Source organism: Protomyctophum parallelum (assembly GCF_964188405.1).
Source record: "Protomyctophum parallelum genome assembly, chromosome: 14".
Classification (NCBI taxonomy): Eukaryota; Metazoa; Chordata; class Actinopteri; order Myctophiformes; family Myctophidae; genus Protomyctophum; species Protomyctophum parallelum.
In genome coordinates, this window is record NC_139709.1 from 19,872,375 (window position 1) to 19,883,271 (window position 10,897).

Consider the following 10,897-nt stretch of genomic DNA (forward strand, 5'->3'; position numbering starts at 1 on the left):
AGCCAGGGGAGAGACAGAGGCATGCAGCCAGAGATGGACTGTGACACAACATGAGAATCGTTTTCACGCCATAACCACAATATCTTGCTGGAGACCGTTACAGTACATGTATAATGTTATGACGTGACTTCTCGGTCCTTCATTCCTTCGCTCTTCTCTGTTTTTGCTCTACTCCCATGTCTGTCAGCTCCAAGAATGTGTTGGTTTGGCTCAGTGAGGTGAACTCCCATGCTGTTTTCATAACATAGCAGGGAATATTTGATTGTAACAATGTGTGTCTGATTTATAGTAGAGGGAGATATGGAGAGCAGGGGCAATTGTTAAAAGGTTTTGATTTAATTAATACAAATATTTATATCGACATCACATCACTTTTGTTTTATTGTTTTTGCTTCTTTGATTTCCTTGTGTTAATTTATGTATGTTGTTTTAACTTGTATTGTTATTTGCTCCTAGCTCCTCCTGTTAGCACTTTGTAACTGTGTTTGGAAAAGTGCTATATAAATAAATAAATCACACTTGGTGGGTGTACATGTATACTGAACACTGAACATAGGCATATTTGGGGACCTGTTCAGTGTTGAACACTGAACAGGTCCCCAAATATGCCTATGTCCGTATCAGTTGGATCAGCGGTTCTATACAACCGTCTATCCTATCTGACCGACCCGACGCCGGGCACGGCACTCCCACAGCTGGTCGTTGGTGTTATAGTGCCTACAGATAAGTGAACTATACAGACATACGCTCTTATGGACCACAGGCCAAGATTTCACACATTTATAGTAGGATATCAGACGTATCAAAGTATTGACTCAATGCTTTAAAACAAAAAATTAAATTAAGATCCACGATGACAAAAACACCTGGATATAATGAATTTACAGTACAATAAAAAAGGAATGAGCACTTCAAGCTTAGCTAAAAGGTTATGAAAATAGGTTTTTATAGTCTGCTTTAGAAGTACTGTATAGCAGATGTATACCGTAGATAGAATTCCATGGCATAGAGTGTGGAACCAAAGTAAACTGATTTATAGCGTGTATTCTAGGTTTATCTGATGTTCTGTTAGAAGGGATTTGGTCGGTGCATATATGCAGTGAGCACGTTAGAAACATAGGAAGGACTGGAGGATGTGGTCTGTGCGCATATAGCAGCATGTGGTCCGTGCATTAGCTGGCTGAGCCTCCATGAAGCTTCCCTTTTACAGCTAAGACTCTGATATCAGCTGCTTTCTGCTGAGGTAGACCTGCAGAGAGAACAGATTAAAGAAATATTCCACAGTCCAAAGTACATCAAAGTGATGAATCCCTTCTGTTGGCCATGTCTGCTGGCCTTCTGTTGCTGTTACTCTGTGTGGTGTGTGTGTGTGTGTGTGTGTGTGTGTGTGTGTGTGTGTGTGTGTGTGTGTGTGTGTGCGTGTGCGCGCTCGCGTGCATACGTAGGTATGTGCGTGCGTGCATGTGTTAGTTAGCGTACGTGTGGACAACTGGACATGTGTATGTTCGTGTGTGAATGCGACATGTGTGCGTGTGTGCACTGCATGTGCATCCATTCACATCAGTGTGTGTGTGTGTGTGTGTGTGTGTGTGTGTGTGTGTGTGTGTGTGTGTGTGTGTGTGTGCGTGTGTCAGAAAGGGTTAGCCAATTCATTGATGTTTCACCTGTAAAGTGTGAAAGTGGAGAGGCCAAATATGATATTACTGTCAAATGTAGAATGTCTAGAGTTCTTCTGGGCAGTGTGATGGTCTTGGCTTGACATTGCCTCAAAATCTTTTCCTTGAAGTGTTTCCATGGATTTCTCTTTCATCCCCTCTCTCTCATTCTGTTTTACATACATACACATTCACGCACGTGTGCACACATGCACGCACGTCGCACACACATGCACGTGTGTTGAAACAACATATTTGCTTTGTTCAGTCCAAATGTTAGTACAACCTCTGCCATATTGAAATGTCTTCCATCAAGTCTAGCTCTGCAGGATCCTTTTTGCCAATTTCTGCTTTATCTTAGATAGAGTGGGGGAGAATGGGGTCGAAAGTTCAAAGGTTACGGTAGTCCTACGAACCCATTTTCATGTAACGCCGGAAGTTGACGTCACCAAATTCACGGCATATACAAAGGAAAGTATATTGAAGCTAAAAGTGAGGGCAGAAAAGTGAGGACGCAAATTGTGATTGGCCAGAATGAGATTATGTATGATGATAAGAGCGCCCCTCACTTCACATGGGTGTGATTTTTGAAAATGTTATAATAGTAGTGTTCTTCCCAGAAATTGATCGCATGGTGGAGCTTCACATCTTGAAGGTAAGTGGAAATATTATAAGTACGGTATAGGCCAATAATATAGCCTACTAGTAAAATATGACGAATGCCCTGACATTTGTCCAGTAGGGACAAAAGTGCAGTTACACAACTTGTGGTTTCTATTCGATAATTTCTGACTCATCCATTCAAATCGTTGGGGATATTGACAGAAGACATGTGTAAGTGTCTCACAAAAAATATCTTCACTCCTGCTATAACCGGCTTTGTGTAAAGACGTAAAACGTATAAAGTGGTACTTACGACCCTATTCTCCCCCTGTATGAGACAGGAAACCGAGGTCAGAGAGAAGGGACAGATGCGAGACAACACATGACCGAAGTCAGATTCAAACTCGAGCAGTAGCAAGCATCCTGTCCCTTTAAGAAATTATGAGGGCACTGTTTGCCCTTTGTTTCGCAGATGGGTTCCCAGATTGATAATGTAAATACAGGCCAGCAATCCCAACCTGTGGGCCATGTGGATATTGCAAGTGGACCCCCAAATAATTGGCAAAACATATAGGAACTTAAAAGTATACTATGTTAGTTTGATTCATCTGCCACTTACCACGGCAGCCGAATTGCCAGATGGGTGCACCCACCCATGGTCAGATGGGTGGGTGAACACCTTTTGAGATTTTCAAGTTGGCCCCCGATCACAAAAGGTTGGGAAGCCCTGAGACAGGCTAATGTAGTCCAATCAGATAAGTACACAGCTGAGAAAGGGAGGTTTGCTGGAAAAGACTTGACACCAGGTGGATAATTCAGCACATAATAGGATCCAGACCAATAGCCAAATAATATTGTTCTAGCACTTGTTTGACAACACAATTCATGCAAGGAGAGCAGATCAGGTTCACAGAGTTTAGTTTGACTTGAAGAAGGGCAGATAAAAGCCTCTGCCTGTAGCAGGCTGCAGCACACCCAGACCCAGGAGATGCAGTGCCCACACCTGCCCTTCATTTGAGCAATTTCTACTGCACGGCTTCTCTCACAGCTAAAAGACAAGCACTGAATGCTGCCAAAGCTAGCTGATTGTGGTGCATGTGCGTGTGCGTTCACGCGTGTGTGTGTGTTTCATGAGTTGTCTGTCCTCTGCCTGTCATATGCACACTCTGGTTCATGTCTTCTCTCTCCCCCTCTCTCTCTTGCTCTCTCACTCACACACAATATTGCTTATTGTTATTGGCTGACCACTGATTTGAGGACAGCACTACCCAAATATCAGATATCCAAACCCCCCCCCCACCCCCCCTGGGGAGAGGTAAATACAAAATAAGGACAGAGTCAATTGATTCTGTTGCCTTTTCAGCACCAGAGTCACAGGGTTCGTTTAGTTCTGAACCACATCGAATCGTGTGAAATTATTCAAGGAACAGTGAGGCAAGACGATTTAGAGAGGGGACATTGGAGCAGGGGAGAAGTAATGGGTACAGTGTGTGGGGGTGTGGTGGGGACAGAGTACAAAGGAGAGCACCAAAGGGAGAGATGCATGGGAGAGGGGTGAAGAGATGATTCACCGAGGCGGAGGAGGAGGGGTGCGTGTGGAGGGATCACAGCCAGGACAGAGGTCTTCTTTGACGGCTGTGTGACATGCGTGACACTGTTATCGCCTGAGGGAACATTCCCAGGTCAAATCAGCAGGCTGATGTATTTCAAAGGACCATACCGGTGGCCGGACACGTTGAGCCCAACAGCATTTCGTTTTGGGTCAAATGCATTTTAAGGTGGTAATTCTTTTGAGCCAATATTATAAAGGAAAATTCTGTAACATTTTGAAAATCCATTGTCATCATGACTCCTGAATCCTAGACTGCGTATATTTGTGTAGGATTGGATCATACCATCAAGACATGACAATTAACCCTTCCAGCTCACTTTGATCAACTAACATAGGAATGCTCTCTGAGCCTTCCTAAAGCACCCGCAATACAGACTGGTTCCCAAACTGTGGAATAAACTCCATATTGAACTGTTTGTTGACTCACATTCAGAATCCACCTCACCCCTTGTCACCCCACTTTACTCTCCTTGAATGATGCTGGGATGCTGGGTTACGGTATTTGTTTATCTGGCATCCAAGCTTCTTCATGGCACTATATTGTTGTGTTGGCACTATATGTATATAGACTATTTAGTATTTACCCTGTTGTTTATTCACTAGTGCTCATGCTTACTCTGCTTATTTGAAATTCCCTTTGGATAAGAGTATCAGCTAAATGCCTACGCTAAATTGTAAATAAATAATTGCTAGCAATAATTTTTCTACAAAGGCTACTGAAGTATAGTGTCGATATAATTTCATTTATTACAAAAACAAGAAAACCTCTTGTCGTTTGAGGTAAACATTCAGATTAAAATGTAATCGAGCAAATTCCATTAAAAAAGGGAAAAAACCTCAATAGCCTTGCAAGCCAGTCTCTCTAAATCAGTGGTTCTCAACGTTTTCTGGATCAAGGCCCACTTGAAAATCTCAAAAGCGTTCACATTTTATATGAATGTTAATATAATCATTAAAATCAAAGTTTTTTGCCAATTATTTGGGGGCCCACTTGCATTATCCTCACAGACCCCACAGGTTGAGAATATCTGCTCTAAATCATCTGGCAAGGCGAGAATATATATAGCCTCAAGAACAGGCCCATGTTGTAGGCTACTCAATACAATGTAGTACAATTACTGCATGCATATACAGCTGAAATCACAGATCAGTAGTTCAGTGTAGGAAATAGGGCAGACTGTACATTATCATAGGAAGAGTAGAGACACATTAAAAGGCAAAAAAGGCTGTCAGAAAACTATGAAAAACTTTCTTTTCACCAAATAAGCGTAACAAATACAAAATATAGAAAAGAATTCGGCTCAACATTTACATTTTCCAAAAGTACTGTAACTTGCTAATACGTGTTGTGACACTGGTGTCACATCTCACTAATATATCTCAGGCAGCAAACAAAATTCATCGTAACATACGGCATCCAATTACAACATCTCTTGGCTACGAGCTTTATGAGCTGTCATTCCCAATCAACACAGCATTTGCCTTGCAGAAGGTAAAGGGCGACTTCACCCATCTTCATATAATTGGTCCTCTCTAATACTCATGATAAAACGGTACCATTGTTTTGTCTGCCCGCGGCACTGCAGTGACATCGTACATTTATTTTTTCAAAAAGATTTTAACATTTGTATTTTTATTAATGTAAGAACAATGGCTTCCATTATAGCATGTTAACCTTCCAGGAATAATGAAACAAAATAAAGGGAAGCTCCGCACACTCAGTTCTGCGCACAATCAAAGTATTTATTTAGCAAGCCTTCGGCCTACTGACCTTCTTCAGGCATATTTCCAGGAATAGAAATCTTGCCGTTTCTATTAGCTTCCCCATTGATGATGTCACTGGTAGGTGGGTTTCTGAACTGTCCACAGCCCTCCTCTGTGACACAGACCGAGTGGACAACAATGGTGCCACATTCTTATGAGCATTAGTGAGGACCCATTGAAGATAGGTTGAAAGTGGTTTAAGTCGTCCGTTAAGCTGACACACACGTCAGAAACAGAGGTGAATCTCAAGGAGTGAGCAGGGAGGGGTTCAGTGTCTTTGGTCAGGAAAACCAGTGAGTCTCTCTCTCCCACGCTGCTGTGCATTTGTTAAATAATTTCTAATCAAAAGTAAGTAAAATACTTTTTTGCATTGAACTTTGCATTGTATTTCAGTTGTCCTTTCATTCCACAGCTCTTATAGAAACCAGCATTCATTTTTCAATAATTCATCATTCGGAGTCTCTGTGTGGAACTGTGGATCTGTGCAGTGCAGTCCATAAGGTACTTGATAGTGGTTTAAGTAAGTCATACGTTTACCTCAGTGATTAAGAGGCATCTCATCATCATAGCTCTCACTTCAGTGTGGCAAACATGTCTGTGGAAATTCTTTAGCAAAAGTGCACTTTATCATGGTGTATAGGTCACTTAATGTAGAAGAAGAGAATGTTTTGGATAAGGCAGGTTAATGATGGCCACTTATCACCCACAATTCATTCCAAAATGGTTTTGGCCTCTTTTTATCCTTTCTTGTCATTCAACAGGTACAGTACTGTAGGCTTACTTCTTTAGCCTAATTGTATGCTGTCGCACAATGGTGTTGCTTACCGACTCTGCCGAGAACACTCAGACTTTCAAGTGGAACAACGCGACATGGTGCGTTATGTTTTGAAGACATCTGGTTATTTTTGCAGAGCCACACTATCGTACAATGCAGCTGCTTTAAGCTGTCATGGTCTTATTGGTGAGGCGTGAGTTGCTCTGGTCCGTGGCTCGGTCTGTGACTTTCAGCTTCATGCCTGAGGCTTTCTCCTCAATCAGCATCTCAGCAGGGAGACACCAACAACACAGACATGACTGGATGGGGAAAGGAGAACAAGGGAGAGAGAAAAGAAAATAAAGCAATAATGAAAGAGGAGCAAGGAAGGACATGCATGGGGTAGGACAAAACATGAATCCATAATAATGCAAACAATTATTGTATGGTTTAAAAATATGAAAAGTTGGAAAATAAAACATAAAAAAGATACAATATTATGCCAGAGAATGTATATTTTTTATACTTCAAATAAAAAGGAGTCTGTGAATTCTTCAAGAGAAACCAAAGGCTGAGACAAACTTTAAGAAATGGAAACATATTTTGGCCTATAACCAAAGTATTTCAGCCTTCTGCTGTCTCTTGGGTTTTGGACTATCCTTTAAATGAACTATAAACATATGGAATCTATTTATCTTTGCGGCATAGAACATGAGAACTTTAGTGTCACTACAGTATGTGCATAACGACTCCCTCAACCTCATCAACCTCAGTGGCATGCACTCCCCTTGAGAATTTGTGTAAGCACAATTCATACTTGGTCGCACACCAAAAATAGTCAAAATCTCACGACTGAAAAGTGTGAAAAAGCATGAAAGGAGGAGGCCCCATGGATCAGACCTTACCCGGAAACAACTCTTGAAGCGCTTGCTGACCACGTACAGGGCGATGGGGTTGATGCAGGAGTTGATAGAGGCCATGTTGATGCCAATGTAATCCAGGACCAAAAAGAAACTGGAAGAGGACATACAGACATATACGTTAGCGTCCAGTGGTTCTCAACCGTGACCCAAAAAGAGACATTTGGTGTCTCCCTGGGACCCAAACTAATTTAAATAGCAGATCTAAAAGCTCATTGTCGTGAGCTTGTATCTATTTTCACTAATCACTACTTCTTAAAATCTTAATCTATGGAATTTCTTTGATTTTCCATTTATTATCTTGATGAAACTATCAAAGAAATCATTGAATTTGTTTAGAATGAATGACATTTCTTTAAATAATAATAATTTAAACAACGTGTAGTAAACAAAAAATAAAGGGACCCATAAAGATGTGTCCGCGACCGACACATGGTCCCGACCCAGTGTTTGGGAACCAGTACGTTAGGTTTCTCACATGTTTGCAGGGCGACTGCAGCCCACCATGCTCATTTGAACTTGTCTTGTGTTATCATCATTAGTTGATCTGATAGTATCTTGTAAGACAACAGTGTACCTTAGCAGTTCACAGCGGTTGGGGTCTTTCTCATCATAGAGGGTCAGCTTGAGGATACGGCTGAGATGCAGAGGAAGCCAGCAGAGAGCAAACACCAGCACGAGGCAGAACACCACCTTAGCCACCTCCCTCCGCTACACACACACACACACACACACACACACACACACATACACACACACACACACACACACACACACACACACACACACACCATAAAACATGTTGTTGTACATTATGGTGGCAAAGCACCGCACTGATATCATGAGGCTTGATCTATAAGAAATATTAAAAACGACCACCTCTAACAAACAGCTGCACCATTAATTGATTCACCGATGATCATTTCATCAAAACCATCCATCTCTCCATCCATCCATCCATCCATCTATCTGTTCATCTACCAATCCATCCATCCATCCATCCATCAATACATCTATCTGTCCATCTACCAATCCATCCATCCATCCATCAATACATCTATCTGTCCATCTACCAATCCATCCATCCATCCATCAATACATCTATCTGTCCATCTACCAATCCATCCATCAATACATCTATCTGTCCATCTACCAATCCATCCATCCATCTATCTGTCTGTCCATCTACCAATCAATCAATCATCCCATCCATCCCACCCTATACTTTTACTACTATTATTGATGATTTCTTGTATAGTATTGTATGTCTTTATATGTTTTGAATTTAATACTTAGGACCACCATGGAAACAAGCCCTCTGGGCTTTTTGTGTTATTGTTTTGAGCATTATTGTATAACTGTACCTCCGTACTTTTTTGTAAAATGTTAATAAAGTATTCAATCAATCAATAAAAAAGACCCCACCTGTTTGAGATGGTCACTAAGAGCGATCTGGACTCCATTCTTCTTCCGGAGCATCTCACAGGTCATCAGAGTGTAGAAGACAGCGGTGCAGGCCAGAGGCAGGCAGAAATACACACTGAACAGCCACCAGTCCTTGGCCAACTTATAGAACTGCAGGGGTATGATAAGAGAATAGCAGCATTGTATAAAGTTTGAGGTCATACAGACCCTGGGCAGATATTTACGAACAGCAAGAACAAACCATAAAGACGGTTGTAAAATAGCTATGGTACTATAGTACAGACGGTTGTAAAATAGCTATATAGTACAGATGGAGGTAGTTCAAATGTGTAGTGTATCCCCACATTGATCTGCAGGCACTGAGCGAACCACAAGGTGCTCTCTCCTCTCCCAGACCTTGTTCTTATTGTGCATCCAAACTCACTTTATCCAAAAACCTCAGTGAGACTTATTTATTTCTCAGGTGAAACACACAGACAGCAATGTATTTGTTGGTCGGGGGAGCAATAACTCGCATGATTTATCTTCTGCTGTAGTGCTATAGGGAGAAGTTGGATAACACACTTTTCCAATCCAAATAGGCAATTTATTGGTGCTAGCCATGGAGCTTACAGTACATACAGGCATGCATGTGTATGAGTGTGTGGCTATTTACCGTTTGTGCACTGTACGTGTGCAGGCATGTGTGCACATGTGAACTCTCACATGTCTGCCTGTAGTTTAATAAATGGTAAATGGTAAATGGTGCATTTATATAGCGCCTTTATCCAAGGCGCTTTACAGAGATTGTGCATTACATTCACCCATTCACACACACATTCATACAACGATGGCAGCGGAAACCATGCAAGGCACCAACTAGCACATCGGGAGCAATTAGGGGTTCAGTGTCTTGCTCAAGGACACTTCGACAGTAACTCTGGGGGAGCCCGGGTTCGAACTGGCAACCTTACGGTTACCATCCAGGCACTCTACCCCTGAGCCACCGCCGCCCCTAATAAGTCTTATATACTATGTTGTATGACAAATAGCTAATGTAGTAGATCTACAAGCTCACAACTTAAGTCTTTCTTATGACGAGATGCAGTGATACACTTTATGACGCACTGATTGACTAGTTATTATGATGATTATGATTATGATTATTATTATGATGATGATGATTATTATTATTGTTTCTTGATTCATCTTGTCTTTCTCTTTGCCTTGTTTCTATTATATACTACAGTACATTTTTCTTTTTCTTATACTTAAGTAAGTTGAAACCTTAACCTTAACTATGCCGCCTCTGGGCGACTGATTCTACCCTGCGTGAGGAATCTATCTACAACTCAAGTCATGATGTGTTGTGAGCTTGAGGATCTGCCATTTCCTTTTTTCTTTTTTTGAACGTGTAAAATAGTAAAATTTTAACCTCATGATTTTCCTAAGTAAATGTTTGCGTGCATGAAAATTCACATGCACATGACTGTTATGATTAATTTCAGCTGTGTCAACAGTCTGTGTATGTCTGATATTCCTTGGTGGTCTTCAAGGTCCTTCTGGTCCTATATTAATGTGTGTACAGTATGTTGGTACAGTGGTACACTGCAAAATCGTGTTAGTTTAACTCTGAGAGTGTAAAAATTACATACTACACACCCGTGTGAAGTATGGGGCGCTAATATATTACAGTCTAACTCATGTTGATTAGGTGATGTAATGTGATGTAAAACAAACGGTGCAAACACAAACATTAAACAATAAAGAGACAATATGGCGTAATTGGCACATTATGACGAAAAATTTCCCTTCATTATCAATGGCGTTTACAAAACAAACATTGAACTAAGGACAAACATTGAACCTGTATAGGAGGGGCTAGCGTCCCTCAAAAACACATTTTTAGCGAATCAGATTTGTTTCACATCTTGTTCAGACTGCATAATACCAATCTTACTCCAATCTGGATAGCAAATCAGATTTGGGCTCGATTTGGGCTGCCAGTCTAAACGGGGCCTTAAACTGATCTTATCTGCCCTCCTGCTGCCAATGGGAAAATAACCAAAATAGTCAATAGACAGCGTTATCTTGCACCAAAGTGATTAGAGAATTTGTTCTCAAAGGACTCCCAGGGGGGGGGGGGGGGGGTACGAGTAACCTGATGACCAGACGAACGAACACG

At 41.4% G+C, this 10,897-nt stretch overlaps 1 protein-coding gene across 2 annotated transcripts in view; it reads right to left on the minus strand.

Moving 5' to 3' along the window:
* Positions 1–4,599: 4,599 nt before the first annotated feature.
* The window catches only part of LOC310870340 (endothelin receptor type B-like), a 10,713-nt gene continuing 4,415 nt past the window's right edge, over positions 4,600–10,897 (minus strand). The window contains exons 4-8 of one of the 2 annotated variants that reach the window (XR_014570224.1): positions 8,734–8,883; positions 7,886–8,019; positions 7,294–7,402; positions 5,015–6,708; positions 4,600–4,962 (exon numbers count right to left, since the gene is read on the minus strand). Coding sequence is in view for 1 of the 2 variants with exons in the window: in XM_083781523.1 (XP_083637649.1) it covers positions 6,574–6,708; positions 7,294–7,402; positions 7,886–8,019; positions 8,734–8,883 (528 nt within the window). In the remaining variant the exon portion in view is untranslated. Of the gene's footprint in view, positions 6,709–7,293; positions 7,403–7,885; positions 8,020–8,733; positions 8,884–10,897 lie in introns of both variants that reach the window. The other variant, XM_083781523.1, reaches the window with a different exon arrangement.